General features: G+C 36.4%; 1 protein-coding gene across 11 annotated transcripts in view; it reads right to left on the bottom strand.

The window, feature by feature from the left end:
- LOC121422412 (WASH complex subunit 2-like) overlaps positions 1-20,545 on the bottom strand; it is a 151,627-nt gene that overhangs the window by 103,277 nt on the left and 27,805 nt on the right. For all 11 annotated transcript variants that reach the window (XM_041617426.1, XM_041617428.1, XM_041617429.1 and 8 more), the window contains exons 3-5: positions 18,174-18,338; positions 13,858-13,923; positions 11,422-11,601 (exon numbers count right to left, since the gene is read on the bottom strand). In XM_041617426.1, coding sequence (XP_041473360.1) covers positions 11,422-11,601; positions 13,858-13,923; positions 18,174-18,338 — 411 coding nt within the window. The remainder of the gene's footprint in view (positions 1-11,421; positions 11,602-13,857; positions 13,924-18,173; positions 18,339-20,545) is intronic.

The raw sequence follows: 20,545 nt of genomic DNA, 5'->3' as shown, positions 1-20,545 counted from the left end.
AAGGAATTCCTTGAATGCTTGTTGCGCCCGATCAGGGTAGCCGTGCTAAAGCCGGGCTAATAGTATACAGCGCTTAGAAACATAAATTTGTATTAAGCGCTATATAAATGTTGTATATTATCATTATTATTATGTTTCAGAAATTTCAATGTCATCAATGTCATGATAACATAAGATCTTCACATTAAACATCAGAGTAGTGCTGTCATCATCATGATTTTGCATTCAATTAGAATACAATCATCATCTTTATCATCATTTTGATTATTCGGATTCACATTGTTTTATTTCATTTTCAATAGACCAAAATTACAATGACATTTGCAAATGAAACTTATACAAACATTATAAATTGAGGTAGGTAAAATATACAATTTTTTTCCATAAGTAAACAAATTATTATATAATCTAGCAAATTATCATAAACAATAATCATTATAAAGATCTGAGAAAATGGATTATCATCAGTCATCAAAACATCCTAATGATCAAGAAGTTGGACCATCGATATTGAGGTCTAGCCAGAATTATACTAATTTGTCCTGGACCCCATGTACTCTAATGCAAGATTGAACTTAATGACCTTTAACGAGACAGGAGAAGGGGGATCAACTGTAAAATAAACAGGTCACAAGACTTCATCCTCGTCTTAAGATTGTCCGATATCTTCAGACCACATCCTAACAACATCAAGGACAATGACAGACTTCCTTTCTGCTCGACTTCCAGACTATTATGACTAGACCTTAAAACACACAATGATCCATCGTTTAAGATCCCAATCGGTCTGTGTACACCGGAGATGAATCCATAGAACCAGTGTCACATAAAGAGTTGTGATCGATCTGATCAATCTCAAGTATGGGAATTTGCCAATGGCAAAATTCTTCATCAAGAACATGTACCTAATGTCAATTTGAAGCTTAGAGCAGCACTAAAACGCTGATACATCTATTTACAAAAAAAATTTGAACAGACAAACTCATTCTTCAAGCACTTGGTGTCCCTGAGCCCCGTCTTACTATGAGTTGCGATATATTCAAATCAAACTCAAATTGAAATGAATCTAATATAGGAGTAAAATTAAAGACATAAAGCTTCAGTTCAGCTTAGATCAATCGCAAAATCTTTGTATAACAGGGCACAGTCACGATTGATCGGATCAATCATAACTATGGACGGTCAGAAACTTCAACATCTATTATGCATTTTTGTTCAAAATATTTTCTATGATGCATATTTCATGCATTCATTTTCTTGAAAATTCACTGCACTTCTCTTTGTTTACAAACAAAATTGTGAAATATCCTGGAGAAAAAATTATGACACTGATTGATTTCCATAGAGTTATGATTGATCGGATCAATCGTAACTCTTTGTAAGACGGGGCCCAGGTCTACATGTACATGTAGTTTACATCCATCAGTAAAATGAAGATCTTTATCCTCAGAGGAGGGTTACATACATGTACTATCAACATTCATCACACATGAACATCCTTTGTATTCTCAAAGTTTCAGATGAGTCAGGATAATCAATCATGGTTGGGTTTTTATTTCAGGAGGAAAGGGGGGCGGGTGCATCGCTGTAACTGAAGATCAAATTAGCAATGTAAGTAGCAATTTTTAAATATTTTTTTTCAAACAAATTCAGTTTCTTTTAGCATGAAACAATTTTCTTTAATGATATTCTTCCCTTCATCTTGAGAAACAATTTTTTTTAATAATGAAGAAAACATCTATTTTGAATAAAGCTATTTTCATGAAAAGTTACAGTGTAGAACATTTCTTCAAAGTTGTTTTGTGCATTCTTCAAGTCATATGCATGGATGATGTACAAATCGACAGTAATTAAAAGACCATAATATATGGGAGCTTAGTAGAAAAGTGGTTTAATAATTATTTCTCAATATGCACACTCAATTATGTTTTGATTTTTCTTTAACGGAAACATTTTGAGCCTAATATAAACAAGTAATTCATCTCCTAATTTCCGTTGAGTCACATAATTATCAAAATTATGGGTTCTTCCTTAATAAAGCCAGAGTTCTCAAGCAATGACTGCACAGGCAATCTTTATATTGCTACGTCTGACACATAAACAAAAAAGGATATCAAAACCTTGACTCCTTGAATAACCTTGACACATATTTCCTCTTAATCATCTTCTCCACTATGAAAGATCCACGGATATGGAATAGCATCTTCAATACAAAATTTGACAATTTTGTTTCAGTGCCAACAATTTCATCAATGCCTGGATGATGAGTTGATTTAATAGCAGTGGTTCGCATAATTTAATAAATCTATTCAGTCTATGTCTGATGGCAAATGAGATGGGGAGGGGCAGTTACAGGAAAGATTTTTTTAAACATAAGCCCTATAACAATTTTTCCCTCTCGCTATGACTCCCCTTGGGGCCCCCACTGCATAAAAGTCACCATCATGGTAACTTTGCGATCAATGCGTTAAATCTTTCATCTTGATTGGTTGTTGAGCATCATTAACATGGTAGTTACCGTTGAAAGACACAGTTACCATAAAAGTAAATTTCACGCTATAAGGCCCAGGACTAGAATAGTCGTATCCAATTTTGAAAACCGTTTATCAAGTCAGTTTTTATGTAGACAGAAATATCAAACAATATATTGAAACATCTCTTTTTGCTATTTCTTATGTCAGTACACACTCTTCATGCATGACACATTTTATGAAGAAAAAAAAAGCTGATCTGTGGATATACTCGAAAAAAGTGGCAATTTTTTTGTTTTGGGGGGGGGGTGACATTACACATATTGGCAACATTGCCAGAGGGAAGATTTCCATATCAATAGTGATGTCAATACTCCTGAATTTCTTATTTTCTGTTTGATTGTTCTCAGAACTTTCACTGATTTGTTTCTTTGAATTTTCTATCTTCACACAAGCCAACTTATTCCCAGGGTTTCTTTCTCAGGGTGTTCATGCAGTAGCCCAGTGCGTCTGATCCTGCATCCTTACTAAGCATTACAAGCAAGAATTTCTTGGTGCAGATTCGACAAAGTTGAAAACCTGGAGGAAAATTTCAAGGTCAAGCAACGAAGATAAGGTTCCGATGAAAAAACATCCATCTTCACCTTCTAAAAAGGGTTTCCAATATTATGATCATGCCAAGTCAGAGAACAGGAAGCCCAGGTGAATGGGCAGTTTTGCTTCTCTGCCGACAAACATTTTTCCCCCATGACGATACGACAATTGCAGGTATGACACCTCCACCCCCAAACAAATATAATGACGATAATGATACTGACAACTACAACAACAAAAATAAACAAACAAATAAGTATATAACTATCAAAAAGGAATAAATTTACAAATAAATACATTTTAAACATTGGTCAAAGAAAGATGCGAACAATAACAAAGAAGATGAAGGAGGGGGAGGAGAAGGGAGGGTTGGAGGAGAAAGAGAAGGTAGGGAAGAAAAGGAAGAGAACAAGGGGTAGGAGGAGAAGGAGAAGAAGAAATAAAGATGACATTAGAGTGAATAATAAGCATAATACATGAATAAAATCTTGAGATTTACAAGTGATACCTGGCTCAAGAGACTGAGAATCCAAAAAGGTACACAAGGCTTTGACGACGAGGAGCAAGCAAAGCTAATAAGTGTCAAAAGGAAGAGAGATAGGGGAATCTAATGCCAAGAAACCCAACTTATATCAAGCTGGAGATCTTGAGGTGTTTACTTGGATTACAGGTTGAAAGCTCGCAAATACATCCTGTAATCCAAGATGAGACTCAACACGAAACAACGATTAGTGGTATATTCAACAAAAATTGACAAGGAACAAGTCCTTTTCAAATCCTTAAAATTCACTGTGTTGACAACCATTTACTAGTAAGAATGAAAATTTTAAAAGGCATGGATCCTTTTATTCTCTTTAACACTCGTTAATTGGAAAATCACACAACTAGCGCTGCAAGAGAGTGATGATGTACACCCAGTTAACAACATTTGAGGTTTTTTCCAGTGAAATAACATCCCGAAATAGTCCAGAAATGTCATCACGTGACGCGAGAGGAAACCGAAGCAGGAAGGGGGGCATCTCTAGTGTTGCCAAGGCTCCCTCTCATCACCCGCTCGTATCGCTCTCAATGGAGACATTCATGGCACAGAAATGAAGAGTCAAGTTTTGTATGATCATCCGTTAATTGATGCTCTTAATGAATTGACGATGGATGCTGTTCTTGGATACCTTTAGTGTGTTATGTGAATGCATCCTTGCAGCATGGCACGACCTTGTGGGTGTACATAGCAGTGCATATAGAATTCTACTGACTTAGTAACATAGTAACATTCTTTAAAGATTCAGGGAGCTCTGTACATGAGATTATATGATTTATATGACTTTTAATGTAAACAAATATGGTACACCCTGTACATGTAAGATAGGACATAAGATGTACGTTGACAATACAAGAACACATCGTTATCCTCTGAAATTTTGTATAAAGTTTAGAGGATAGCACTGATACTGATACCTGCGCCTTGGAATAGTTTACTAGATAGATGGCACATAATAAATGTTGTTTATTACTTTGAAATGCCCTCTATAAAAGAGTCTGTGTCAAAAACTAGCAGAATAATTTCCAGATACAAATACGGTAGGCAATCTATTAAGAATCTGGGTAAAATGACTTTGCTCTGATCGGCATCTTCAACATATCTGCATTCCTTACACTCCTACCATGAATTAATGATGATAACGATCAAGAAGAAAATGGAGATTCTTAACTGAAGGTGAAGGATGTAATAGTCAAGCATTTCACAAAACCAATAGTCAGTGATTTTCATCAACTATTGTTATAAGCTACTGCAAATCCTTGCATGTGATTGGCTGAGTGTAAATATGTCGGTGAAAATCACCTACAAGACTCTTCATGAAACACTCCCTTGATCTTATCTAGCAAGAAGGATGAGATTGAGGATCATGGCGGATATCAGGAGTGGTAAGAGATTCATTCGGAGGAAGTGTAGGTGTATTCCTCAAGTTGATTTTAATTATCATCGAGAGCCTCAGAGGATTTCAGTCAAGAGAACTTGAACTCTTTGAACAAGTCATGGTGATTGGAAATGAAAAGATGAAGAGGAATCACTGATGTGAATCTATCAACACTTTTTCTTCTAACCAATCAGTATGACAACAAATCATTCTCAAGATGATCATCTATCTTTTGATTGCTAAGAATGAATGTTTGTAAAGGAAGCAACTTGAGGACGTAAGGCTGAAAGTCCTCTCCAAGGGACTTGGTAATGATGGTAAATGATCGACCACGGGCACTTGTGCACCAAGTGAAAATTGAACCCGGGTCACCGGAATCCAAAATCCCTGCTCTAACAACTGAGATATCACGCCTTGGTGCTGTCCTCAAGAAAATGACCAGGACCCATGATTGGAAGCTTAGAATTTGATTGTGAAAATTATTTATAAGATTGATCATACATGTACATAATAATCAATGCAACCAATCATAGAAATCAGTCCAATTGTCAATCGCTAAGCTTAATGAAATGGGGCCCAGATCAGAGAGGAAAGGACAGGCTGCAGATCATGTCTGAGTCCCAACAACTGAGGAGCGTATTATGAAGCACTAGGTCAGTGATTTACACTTTTGTTTTGTTCTGAGCCAATCAAATGCAAAGATTTCAGTAGCTTATAACAGTTGTGATGACTATGATTCTGTTTGGTAAATCTCTCCCCAGATTTGCAGAATGTCATCGGCTTCCAACCGTTGGTCAGTCTGATCAGAAGCATCAAATTTCCTGCATGGGAAAGTCTCTAATTTGTCCCTATCAATGGACGAGAATTCTTACAAGGGCAAGGGGTAGTGAATGAAACCTAATGAAAACCATGACTAGTTGCCTGACACGGCTGGGGGAAAGTGCTTCGATTCCCGTGGCTGGATAGCTACAGTTTCGAGTTAGGTGATACAAACAGGAAATTGGGGTGACGTCAAGAATATCTGACCTTTTGGGGGGTTTCTAACCCCCTGGATATCATGTCCCTCTTCATTTGATAGTGGAACAGATGGGTGTCTGTACTGTGTCTTCAGTTTGAGCTCCAATTCTCAAAGAAGAATACATAACAATGGAAGCTCAAATACAGTAGAGACTGAAGATAGTCTATAGACACCCACAGTTCTTGCCTTCTTTCTGCAGGAAATTTCATTCTCTCTTTCTCCTAGGAATTTCACATCTTGTGTTGATTTGCTTTCCACATCGTCAGAAGCTACAGATCAACTTATGAACAAAAGACCTTTGGCAGACATAGACTGAAGAAACCTTGGCTTCAGGATCCTTAAATCCTTCCTGAAGCAGATGGTTTCCTCCGAAGAATATAACAGATTCGGATCCTTCTAAAAGCTGAAAACTGGGGAGCATTTCATGAAAGGAGTTGTCTGATGTTTTATCCAAGTCCTATTTTATCCGACAGTTTATATGTACATGTACCATAGAAATTGCACTTCTCAGCCTGTCAACTTCAAGGAAAGAATAAATTATACAACTGTACATAGAAGTCTGCATTTGTACACACATTTGGACCTGTCAACCACTGATTCAATTCTGAAAATTTGCTTTAATTCAATGAGAACAATTTATTCAGGCTTTATCAAATGAATAATAGCTAATCATATAAACATTGATTCACATACTTACAACAGTTTATGATAATATCACGAACCATGCCCCACATATATACAAGCAACAAGTACTTGATAACTGCCAATTACATCGATCCTCAGGGATCAAGATCATAGAGGTTTCTGAAGTTTGTTGATGATATTCATCTCAGTGAAACTGGAAATGAGATTGCCTTAACTTGTATATCAAGAATGAGTCTTTGAGATCATCAGAATGAGGAAGGCAACGCTGCAATCGCTTTCCTATCAACCTGTTTATTTTCAAACACATCCTCTATGTCCGACACCCTACTTGTGGATTTAGGAATGGGTGGGATTGGGGGAGTGTTTCATGAAGCGAATAGTCAGTGATTTTCAATGACAAATGTTATAAGCTACTGGAATCCTTGCAGCTGATTGGCTGAGAGCAAATTAGTTGTTGAAAATCACTGATGAAACTCTTCGTGAAACTCTCCCCTGGAAGAGGAAGAAGACAAGTATATCACAACAAGAGAAAGAAAAGATCTAAGATCAATATCACTCTACATATTTTAAGGACTTGAAAAAACATTGGTCTGGTAATGCTGGTGTGAAAAAAAACATGGCTCTGGAACAGCATATCAGGATATGACTACATATGTAATGATAATAAACATGATGTTAGATGTCAAAAATGGTAATTAATTCACAAATGATTCTAATATAAAAACAATGTTTTGATAACAAATATCATCTCTAGACGTTCCTTAAAAATCTCAACATACATTTGATTGTCAGGTGCTCTGGAAATTCATAGAAATATGAATGTAAATTGTGATAGAGCTTAATATGCAATAACTGTGTATTATTACAATACTGTCCTTTTAATACAAGTTCTGGGAGTGCACATACATGTGCACTTAACCTATTGCAATTCAATAGTCTCCTTTTTGTGAAGTCTGCAAAAATTGAAACATTAAAAATACGAAGGAAATATTAAGTGTGTGACATCAGTAGCTCAATCATCTGTATACCACCCATGATGTACATGTAACTATTTGGTATCGTGAAATGAAACTTCAAAATGTCCTAAATTTCCTATTTTACATTCGATCATAATCAAAATTTCCAGCATTATGCCGGATTTTTATTTTTTATTTATTCACATTAACTTCTCGCTGGGGTGGAGTTGATCTTCAATTTCTGTAAAGAGCTTTGACAGTCCTTGCAGGTCTGAAATGTGCTATATAAGAACTTCATTATTATTATTAAATAAAGACTTAGATTGCTCAAACAGGCTATACATACATGTATGTGTATCAATGATATCATTAACAGCAAATTTATGCACTAACTTGAGACTATAATTCATCTTCTATGACGTCAAAAGCACAAAAAGAAGATTGAACGTCAGGAGAAGAGGAGAAAGAAGTTGAATTTTCTCCATTTTTCTCTTGAATATATACACAGAACTATCCTCGGGTCTTGAAACTCCAGACACTGCGGAGGAATATGAATTTTGTATACAGCTGCACCCCGACACACATTTCCCCCTTTTTAGTCGATTTAGGAGCAAAACTGATGCATAGATTTATTAAGCCATTAAGCCCTACGCCCACAATAACTGGGCAATGGTCTATGGGAAATGTGTATTAGAGTGATATCGACTTTTGTTCAAAGGGTTAAGGTCAAGGAGAGAAAGAGTGAAAGCTGTGATTGCTGCTGATCTTATCCTAAACAATCTAAGAGGAAATTAATATTGGAGTAGAGATTTTTCCTCAGCTGAGATGAGGAAATGAGATACCTATTCTGCTTTCCATTCAGAGACTGTACAATAACAAGAGAAGATGCCCATACAATATATGTAACTTCAAAATAACGGCTGAGTACAGCAAAAATCAAATTTTGGGGACTTGCTGTCTTTTATATCAAAAGCAATCTTGAGAATGAAAAGACAAATTAAAAATAAGGAAAATGGAAGCTATAGACATTTGCTTTTGATATGTAAATGCAAGACACAAATTTTCATGCAGTCTTTTATTAAACATAACTTTTAGAATGTAAAAAAGAGCTCTTTTCAAATGTATCTTTTAGGATTTTACTCCATAAAATCAAAATACAGCAAGAGAAATACAAAACGACTATTATATTCAATCCCCTTCCCCTATATGATTTCAGAAACAACTAATGAATAAAATCTTACTGGGAGTTTTATCACCTACTTTTGGTATATGATCATGAGTTTGACAATATTAGCAATGTCCTTAAAATTCAGTTATTGATTGTCAATGAATGTGTAATCATCAAAGACCCAACAGAAGTTGTGCTTACACTAAAAGATAATAAAAACCATCCATGAACAGTGTTCAAGTTTGTGCTGGAATGTAGATCTTACAGCCTGAATTGGTGTAATTTTCTGAGCACCTCATTGGATAAATGCACCCCCTCCCCTTCCCATTTAGGAATCTGGGACAGAAAATTGCTAAAATTAAAAAAATAAATGCATTGAATGATGAGTTTATTATTCAAAGCACATTCATGAACCAGCTGGTTTCAGTACAGGCATATTGATAAACCACAGATTTTATCAAAAGGAACAAACAGGCTCCAGTGCATGGCATTTGCATCTGGGGAACACATCCTGGAACAATTTTTCATTTGTTATAAGCTACTGAAATCCTCACGTCCGATTGGCTCAGAGCAGATTTGACAGCAAAAATCAATGACAAGCTGCTTCGTGAGATGCTATGCTGACTTGGACATTTTTATGATCAGTATCAATTCTTGCCCAAAAAGAAAATTATGAGTAGAGCATTGTGAAGTGGGTGTTGAGGGAGACCTTGTATGAATGTAAAGCAGGAAATAGCATTCAGCTGAGCATTTGAGGCAAAGGGGATCATATGAAGTAAAATTTATCACTTTGAAAATCTTCAATAGCAAATACATGTATGTGTTTCTTGCATTGTATCACATGAATGTAAAAAATACTATTTTCGGCTGTATTTTCCATTTGCCAATGCTTTCACATCTAAAGGCCTGGTCACACCGCCCGAGCGTTGTTGGAGCGGTCGTGGAGCGGAGAGAAAAAAATCATCACCGCTCGCTACCGTTCACCATTTTCGATTTCGATTGTTTTTTTTTTTCTTTTTCCCCAATTTTGTGAGCAAAATTCGACCCTCTCTCCCTACCGCTCCACGACAACTCCAACAACGCCCGGGCAGTGTGACCAGGCCTTAAATCTAACCACTCCATAGCACTATTAACTAGTAATACTTTTGTGTACGGTATTTCTTTTTTAGTTCAGCATTATACTCATGTTGCCCTTACAACACAGTGGTTTTTATAATCTTGCTCTTTGCTTTGTTCTTGTTAGAGCTAGTTAGTGTACTTGTCTCTCCTGTTCTAATAGAGCGCTAGCACTCTAAACTCCAATATTATATATTTTGGTAATTGGAAAGCTGTTTTAACAGGACAAGTCAAGGAAAGGATCAGCGACCTTTGAAGTTTGATTTGATTTTAATTTAATCTCAGTAAATATTGCAGTCCCATGTAGTCCCATATGTAGATTTTCATGGCAACACCATGGAAGTCTACATGTGGGACTACAATATTTACCGAGGTAAGTTCAAATCAGAGTCGGGAAAGTGGTGAATATTCTTCATTTTTCTGATAGTTCTCAACTAAATCAAAGTAATTTCAAGGAATTATGGAAAAAAGAAGGCCATTTCATGGATTTAAAGATGTAAAATGTGAAATTTTAGCAATTTTTTTTATTTATTTTTTTATTTTTTTTTAATTATTTTTTTTAGCAGGAGCGCGTACGACATCTTGTAAACGTATTGACGTGACCCAGGCCTAGTTTCACCACAGATTAATTAATAGCTAACACAGCTATTGCATATATACAATGTTAAGAAAAATCTACAATCTATCATACATGTATTGTAATGAATTGATTTGAGCTCCTCACAGAGAGCGATTCTGAGGAGCTCAATTGAGCTCCTCAAAAAAATAAGGAGAGCGATTTATTGAGCTCCACGAAATTATAAACGTGAAGGTCTGATACAGGAAACCAGGGGAATACAGGAGTCAAGTAGCATTTGGCATCAATCAAGAGCTACATCACGAACCAGTTGGTGCCAAGAATATCAAGCCAACGTACTTAACCCTATTCTGTTAAATCTCTTGAAGTTGTCTTCAAGCCATCTTTGACATCCTCAGCCTGCAAGAGATCACTTTTGGCAGTAGCATTCAAAGGAATTCACAAGGAGTACCAGTGTTGTCACATGGTTGAAGCTGATCATCACTGACCACCTCTCAAGATTTCTGACCAGCAATATTACACCCCAAAAAGCAAGCACTAATATCCCCACTGACAAGAAAAATGATAAAACTGACTAGCTTTCATCCCCTTGGGGAGCATTTCATCAACTCTTTCTGCAATGGGCCCCAGATCTGACAACTTTCCCTGATTTTGAATGGCTGAGAAACACAGTTCCTACGGTAACTGTAAGATCAAACAGGACATTTCGGATAAAACGTCCCCACTGACAAAACCATTCACGAAACGCTCCCGAGAACCTGTGACAAGGTGTTGGGTGATTTTCTGGCCACAACGTGAAAACGCTAATAAAGTACAAAGATTTAAAATTTATTATAATAATGATTGTTTTGTCAGCTGTAATTTTAACCCATTTGAAACTGAATACCTTTGCTATAACACATGTTTTCCACAGACTGCAGTCTCCAACAGGTTAAACAGTAAATATTGAAAGATAAATACCTTGGCCTCGAGTATAGGATCGACAGCCTTGTAGGTCGGGTCTTCATCTTCGGAATCCGAGTTTCCGGCGTTAGCGTCCAGGTGCTCAAAGCCGGTGTCCAGGACATTGATGCCTAGCGTCAATGCCTTGATGACACGCGGAATGACCTCTGCTTCCCTCTGCTCCCTCGACTTGGTGGACTGACGGTGACATTGAGATTAAAAGAATACAATGAAGTTATGAAACATTGAATGCATTGGTGTTGAGAGGAACAATCATTGACCTCAGGGCAAAAAACACTTTTTCTCATCTTCACATATTTCCTTGTTTATTTCCTTCCATAACAGCTGGAAATTTAGATGAGATAAGAATTGTTGAATATATTCTCAATAGGTGTGTTCTCGCATCGATGTACATCATGGAACATACAAAAAATCTAGTATGGACTTTAGGGTTGATAAAGCATTATCGACATCTATAGTTTCATACCGCTATTTTCATTTGATTATTTTTCATTTTTGAAAATATATGAAAATAAATGGACATTTATTACCTCCTCCAAAATCACAAGGAAATAATTTTTCTGCAAGCACTATTAAAATAAAAATTCAAATTTTCATGCATAATGTCAATCAAAGTCCTAGAAAATCTTTAGGTGCTTGTTGCATAGTATTACATTAGGTTCTAATGCCTTGTTCATGTTGCTGTTGGCAAAGAGCCAAAACAATCAAATGGTGATGAATGAAGTTCAAAGGCTAATACTGTATTCTCTCCAATACACCTGTTGAACTGTTACGATTGACTGGGGCAGTAAGGTCAAAACTAATGTCAAATCTAACCAAGTTGATTTTTTACTCTGTCTTTGTGGTGAGCACCTGTTTTGTCCAATGCATTGGAGGTGATGTCATCTTAGCCTTGCACCTGAAATCATCTTTTTGTTTGCAGGTCAAATGACAAGACTCAGTAACAAGTGTCCACCTTCCCCCCATTCATTTCCCTAAACCCGATTGTAATACGTCACCAAACCAAGATCTGTTCTTATGAATGAACAATTAATTCTGTTTTAATTAATCCATCGACTTATTCATTGCAAAAGAGATAAAGAAAGAGAAAGATATAGAGAGGGAGGGGGGAGAGAGGCAGAATGAGAAAGAGAGAGAGAAATAATCAACAAAAAGACCACTGATAGTAGACAAAATGACAGAACCTAGGAACATATAAAGAGATACGATCTACATACTGTACCATTCAATGTTGAGTAGCTGTATTGTCAATGGTATACCATGTACACAAAGATATAGTCATTGTAAGTATTACCGGTAATCATATATCTTTATGTGTACACCCCAGAGACGTGTTTCATAAAGCTGTTTGTACATTACAAGTGACTTTACGAAGGACTGGTGATCCTTTCTTGGGCATGAAGCCAACATCAATGACAATTTGGTGTTTATCATTTACCACAAGTCATTTTTACAGTAACTAATACACACAGCTTTAAAAAAAAAACACCCTTCAAATTTGATGGAAATGAAAACAATTAGTAGAAGACAAAGAGAAAGGTTAAAATGACAATGAGTGAAGTTGGGGGTGAACTTCTGAGACTGATATTTGACTCAATTGCTCCTGCACTTTAGATGAAGAACGGAAAAGTAACAGTCGGAATTTGCGTCAAATTGAAACTTTCAACACTAGACCTTATGACATTTCCTCCAAAGACGAGGGGAAATGGAGAAATATGTCATGATAATCTTATTGATTTATTTTCTCCCAATAGAGAGTGGGTTGATACAATGTCTTTGTAAACTGAAAGAAATCATCATTTCAAGAGCCGGAAGATGTGTAACTGGAATTTTTTTTCTTCAAAAATCTATTCAATTTAAAGGGCTGTTTAACTGTCCATGCACGTTTTTTGTTATTCATCTTTATGCAAATACTTAATATTTTACTGCTAAATTACATAATGATCCAAAATTAATTTGTGAAGCAAGAATTCTCTCTTGGTTGTTGATCTTGCACTTTCATTAATAACATTAAAAACTTTGGTCCTGCTAAATTGTGTATCGGAAATTGAAATAAATGATTTGAACTTAATGCAACTCCTTGTAAGATGGGGCCTCATGAGACACACCAGGGCCCAGTCTTACAAAGAGTTACGATTGATCCGATCAATCGCAACTATGGACGGCCAGCAATGTCAACATCTATTATGCATGTTTGTTCATAGTATTTTCTAGCTTTAATGTATATTCATGCATTCATTGTTTTCTTGAAAATTCACTGCGCTTCTCTTTGCATACAATGGACATGGTGCAAATTTTGGAAGAAAAAAATGATGACACTGATGGATTTCCTTAGAGTTACGATTGATCAGATCAATCGTAACTGTTTGTAAGATGGGGGCCCAAACAAACACATGCCATGCATAATACATGGTAAAAGTTCAAAATACCGACCTGTTCTTTCTTATCTTTATCTGATTGTGAGCCTCCGTCTACATCTTCTGAATCATCATACACTCTCTGGGGAAAAAAAATGAAAACTATTGTTTAATTTTTGACATAATGCAACATGTGATATAAGTATCAATATATCTAGGTTATTAACAATTGTAAAGTATAAATATAACAGAGAAAAGGGAGAATGAGGAAATCTGGGGAGAGTTTCATGAAAAGACTTGTCCGTCGTTTTATCGGACAAGTCCCGTTTTATCCGACAATTACCATAGTGACAGTGCTTCTCAGCCAATCAAAATCAAGGAAAGTTGTCAGATCTAACAACTTGTCAATGAAACGCTCCCCAAAAGTGAAAGGTATCTTGACAAGATTATGGGGGGGTGTTTAAGGAGTCAGGGGGAAGGGGGAGAGGGTAAAAAAGGGCGGCACACACATACATGTTGCAACAGAGAGAAAGAGATAATATGCAACATTATACTAAGCACTGCACATTATTACTCCAGCCTTAAAGCTAAATGAAAGTAGTTGCAGTAAAACACTGATTTTGTGAGAAAGTCTGTAAAACCAAGGATAAGTCTTACTATACCATAGTGGATCTAGATCTGGTACAGTTACATAAACTGAACTTTGTGAAATCATAATATCTAAGCTAAAAACAGATCACACTGAAGATCACCAACACAGATAGGCACACGTGGGACAGTGTATTATTATTGCTGGAATAAAGACCCGACGGAAGTGACAGAATCTGCGCTTATTTTGCTTATTTCTCAGCAATTACACAATTTCTTCCAGAATCCTTTGGCACATTTATGAATTTTTATTCATACAAACAGACACTTTGGTGATCATTATATTAAATTCTGTAAAAAGTCATTTTGAGATCGTTCCCACAACTGGAATTTATCTTTAACATGGCTACCCTGGTCAGGCTCTTCAGCATTCATGGAATTCCTTCCACTAGCTTCCCATTTACTACACCTGGGTGGAAAGAGGCAAATGTCAATAAATGAGCTTTGTTGCCGAGTACTGTTGCTTAGCATTGTTGCTGAGCTTCTTAGTGGACCTTTGTCACACCTTGTCTGAATGGCGCTTAAATGTCTCAGACTAAACATCATGAATGACGCACAGGTGAAGACCCTGGATAAACAGGTGTATCACTGATGACAGTAGTCTGGGACCCCGTTCTCATTACAGTTCTAAAACTATTTTAGTGGAAACTAAATTAACGTGTAATAGGAACACTCAAGTTTGGAAAACGACCTTGCAACATGGTTTTGAAGATCGCCACATTAAACTAGTTTAGGTGAGGACACAACTATCCTTCGGGAAGCAATCTTCGCACATGTACAATGTATGTTAGGCGCACTAACCCCACACACTGGCCCGTATTCTGAAGTCAGGTTTAACTTAGACCATGGTCTAACTCTGTGCTAAAATTATTGGAAGCCAAAAGTGTCAAAATTTTTATTATTCTTACTGTACAGTATGTTTAATGTGCTCTCTTCTGATTCATTGATGATGAAGACAATCATCTATGTATACTTCCTAGACAATTATGAATGATTTGAGAGCCAAATGAGCTGAAATATGATATCTCTACCGTTAGTGATTTATGCAACAATTGGCTATCTATACTTAAACCACAAGTTTAAACCTGAGTTTAAGTTAAACCAGACTTCAGAATATGGGACACTGTGTCCAGAATGGCTGCGCTGCTGTTCCAAAGTTTGTGCAAGACATGTGACTCCACTGAGTGCTTCAAATGGGAACGCTAGCAAAGCGAATTTCCAAACTGGTTTCCTGAACCGGTTTCCACTCAACTATTTTTTGGGTTGTAATGAGAACAGGGTCTACGTTCTTATCTTGAAACCTTTCATCTGTCAACACCATCGTCACCTGATATAATAGGCAGAACAATGGAAAGTCAAAATCAAGATTGGTGTCATCGGAGAAGAAACATGATTTGGTGTGTGGTGACTGTCATCGGAGAAGAAACATGATTTGGTGATATCGGCACATAACATTGAAGGTTTGTGTCTGAAACAATTGTGTCCATAAATTGCAGATTGGTCTGTATACGGTACGTCAACTTTCCATTTGGTCTTATCCCACATGGTCTAAGGGTGTGTTAATGCGCCACTTTTTCACCCTAGAATTATGATTTGGAACACATTTAGAAAGACGTTCCTGCAAAATCGCAGTTGCGTTTAGTCAAAAGAAAACGTAAATAGACTAAATCCCTATTCTGCAGTTACTGTGATGTATGTTTGTGTTTTGAATCATGATTCACGTTTGTGAGTCTAGCTTATGAGGTTACATAAACGCAGCCTATTCCTACTTTGTCAACAACTAGTTTGTCTACTTAATAGTAAGAGTTTTGCCTAATTACCATTTAGACTGTTTATGTCTACGCCCCAACAATAAACTTGTCAAAGTACTTACATTTACCCAAAGTTTTGAACGGAAAAGAAACATAATTCCTTTGGTAATCCACATGGTAATAATTATCACGATTAAATCCACTATGTTTATCATCCTCAATGCATACCGGACACCTCTTGCACTTGCACAGTAATCATTTCAATTGATATTGGGCATACACGTACTCCACAGTTTGTTTCACATTAATGAATCAGTTATAGTATTCACTATTATCGGGGTGTTTTTTTATAAAGACGGTCATGTTTACAAAAGAAATAGTAACATGATGGCAGCTTCCCAGCTAAGATATGATAACAAGTTTCTGATATACAGCAACACAAAAATACCGCTGTCTACATGTATTTCTCATCAATACCAATGGCTATTCCATGATAATTTATAACTGACTATTCCATTATAATCCACTAAACTATTCCGCACTACTTCCTATACACTGTACACCAGTATGTACATGTATAGTATCCAGCTATTGCACCACATGCAGTGTATACAGAATGTTACCAAAGTTATACATATACATGTAATTGTGTGATGAATAAATATGATTAATCCATGGATCAGCCTGTTTAAGATGTCTGACAATTTTCTCGATGGTGACCAAGAAATAGGAAGGGGGCGGTAGGAGAGGCCTCCCCCTGGCCACTCCCATAGTGACATGTAAGGCTTTAACATATATACATGACTTGTCTCAATAAAACTGATTGACCGTCCTCGAAAGTGAAAGTTTGATTAGCTCATCAAGCATTCTAATCCCACAATAAACGAGGCTTCACAAAACATGAATTGATGGGAAATAGAGTGTGATTCATCAATGTAATATGATATGTTTCTCAAAGTATGTGACAACCTGAACGTGGATCATTTTGCAGTACATCTATTAGAAGTTTTAGCAGAACACTGCCATTGCCGTAGAGCAATTTCCTTGAGCAAGACATTGATCCACATTGTGCTGCACTCATCCTACGTGTAGGTGAGGTAAATGTGTACCTAGCAGGACTGATTCCCCGAAATTCTTGTGTGCTGTAAAAAGGTTAAAAGGGGTAATAATATCCAAGTCTTTTGGAAGCACATGTACATGCTTTACATCATAGTGTTACATACCCTATACAAGAGCTTTACAAGATCTTCATGTCTTATCATTCATGCTAAAATCATCTCTTCAACCAAGGTTCATGTTGCAACCCTATAAACGATTACCTACTACAAGGTGTTCTGAGGGCCGTTTCACAAAGCTGTAATTTTAAGTTATGCCTGGCTCTACATACGACTGGTGCTCCTTTTTTGTGCTATACGAGATACTGCAAATTTATCCCATTTTAATATAACAGGTTTGAACAATCCATGATTCTCATAAATTCTTGAAAACATCACAAAATTTGCATTCAAACACTTGTCAACAAGAATTCTAATCCAAAGAAATTGGATGAATTTAGGCTACAAAATTGCTGACAATACCAACTAGCTCAAGAAAGGGTCACTAGTCATGCAACAGCTTCATCAAACACCATCGGGATGGGTGTTTCATAATGCTGTTCTTAAAAGTAATACACATCTTTATGCACGACTGGAATATGTTCTCACGTGCAAAGTCAACCACAAATGGATGCATTTTAGCACAAGAAAGAGTCACCAGTCGAGTGTACAGTCTTTAATTTAAGAACAGCTTTATGAAACGGCATCCAGGGAGGTATGCTGTTTCATAAAGCTGTTCGTAAAGTTACGCACAACTTTACGCACGACTGGAACCTGTTCTTGACGCTAAATCAGTTACATAGGGATATCATTTAGAACAAGAAATGGTCACCAGTCGTGCGTAAAGTCATTCGTAAGTTACGAACAGCTTTATGAAACGGGCCCCAGGGCATACGTACGTTTTCAATGAACTGTGTATTGGCAAGCATCAGGAAGTCGTTGAAGGTGTTGTGCACCCTGGAATCGGCGCTCTTGGCGTCGTGGACCAGGCTTTCCATCCTCTTCTCAAGGTCACTTGTCTTTCCCATCATCTTTTTGGAGAAATCCTGCAGATACAGGAGAAGCTGGACAGGAGAGAGAATGAATGAAAGAAGGTTTGAAAGTGTTAGCATCATTTTGGATTTACAAATTAGAGGGGTGTTTCACTGAGAGGACTTAAAATCATGCTTAAAGGTCAAGTCCACCCCAGAAAAATGTTGATTTGAATAAATAGAGAAAAATCAAACTAGCATTACGCTGAAAATTTCATCAAAATCGGATGTAAGATAAGTTATGACATTTTAAAGTTTCGCTTATTTTGAACAAATCAGTGTTATGCACAACTTAGTGACGTGCAAATGAGAGTGTCGATGATGCCCCTCACTCTCTATTTCTTTTGTTTTTTAGCGTTTAAATCATAAAATATTTCATTTTTTACAGAATTGGCGATAATGACCAAGTTGACTGAACCATATAGTATTAAACAATGCTGATTCCACATGTTCAGGGTGAAATTAATTGTTTCACTTGGTAATGAGGAGAAAATTAGAATATTTCATAGTTAGCGAATGATGTAATCAGTCTCCTCACTTGCATACATACCAGGATAGGCATATAGCTTTTATGTAAAATTAAGAAAAACTTTAAAATTTCATAACTTTCCTCTTTTATATCTAATTTTGATTATATTTTCAATATCCTCATCAGATTTTTCTCCTTTTATTCCAATCAATTTTTTGTTGGGATGGATTTGTCCTTTAAGAGCCAAATTCCCAATGCAGGTATAATATTTTCCATTCTGATAAAACTGCAGCACATACATGTATAATAATGCATAATCTCATTAATAAATACAGTATGTGATGTGTAACTTTTGTGTGTTATGTGACTGTGACTGATGTGTTTATATACATGTACCAAACACAAAATTTAGAAATTTTAGTTCTTTTCTGTCAGACATCTTGTGAAATTCTCCTAATCACCAGTGCTAAAAACTGTCTGCACTGTTGTAGAAAGTACTCAAATCAATGAGCTAAAATATTCTTTGACTCAGTTTGTTTTGATCAATATGTTCTAATGATTACACTGAAACTCAAAAAAGATTTGAACACACTTGCCACTGGAAGAGATTGTAAATATCAATTAAGAAACATAAATATAATTCCTTTTATTTAGAGTTCTATAGAGATGACAAGCATTAAAAACAAATAAAATTCCTCTTCAAATAATGTTTACAAAATAATCTGAAGAGTAATATTTTTCTTCAAAATCTAGATTATATGCCAGGGACATGTTTGTTTATAACATAATAATTATTTGATGTCACAAAATGTGATTAAATCCTAGGGTGTTCAGGGCAAAAAAGGCTTCATGCACTTGAAAAGTCTAACTGAGGTCAATGATATGATCTTTTACATCTATGTAAACCCCAATCTCAAATCAGTCGGACCTCAAGCAGATCCTACAATGTATCAAAGGGATTCTGGCAAAGCTCAGGTCTTTGTCAAATCTCATGAATCATGGATTCTGAACTCGATGACACACAAATATGGGAGGGAAAACACACAAAATGGGAGGAAATATCGTCAATAGACGTCAATGTTCTTTAAAAGTTATGTGTCATAATGAAGAGGGAGGATGGGGTTAGGGCTAGACGACAAATACAGAAGCTCACAAGTTAACATGGTTTACAGGAAAATGTGAATTAATATTGTAGTTGTCTCTAAACATGATTTATTCAACCATTACACATACTGTATTAAAGTAATTCTTCCATTTGTCTACTGTAGTCAACATCATCAAAAACTTTTACATATTATTCATGTTAAAAACCATAAATGCACATTGAGATTTGAAAATAAACACAAGGGAAGGACTGAAACATTGCAGAGATCACATGACATCTGATTTACATAAATCACTCGCTGCTTTGTAAGGTCTAGTAAAGTTGATATCAATTAGATAGGTATTAATAGCATACTGGTGAGAAAACATAGTAGCACGTCTCCCATTAAGAAATGGCATAATTCCCCTTGTGCGGTGTATTCACCCCCAAACACACCCCTCATGTGATACACGCCTTGACAATGTGCATGTGATGATAGGACCACATGGTTAATGTCATATGCCATGATGTCAGGAGAAAAGTGGCAATGATTCACCTTCAAGCAGGCAGCAGCCATTAATTTGCCAATTTATCTCAACTTTTCAGGATGGGCTTTGGAATGCCAATAAAAAGTGTTCGTTTAGCGCAATCTAGCCAGCCATTTCCTTCGGTTTTACCTGATAAGAA

This window comes from Lytechinus variegatus, chromosome 10 (assembly GCF_018143015.1).
Source record: "Lytechinus variegatus isolate NC3 chromosome 10, Lvar_3.0, whole genome shotgun sequence".
NCBI lineage: Eukaryota > Metazoa > Echinodermata > Echinoidea > Temnopleuroida > Toxopneustidae > Lytechinus > Lytechinus variegatus.
Note: the sequence above shows the minus strand (reverse complement) of the source record. Positions and strands in the feature narration are given on the sequence as shown.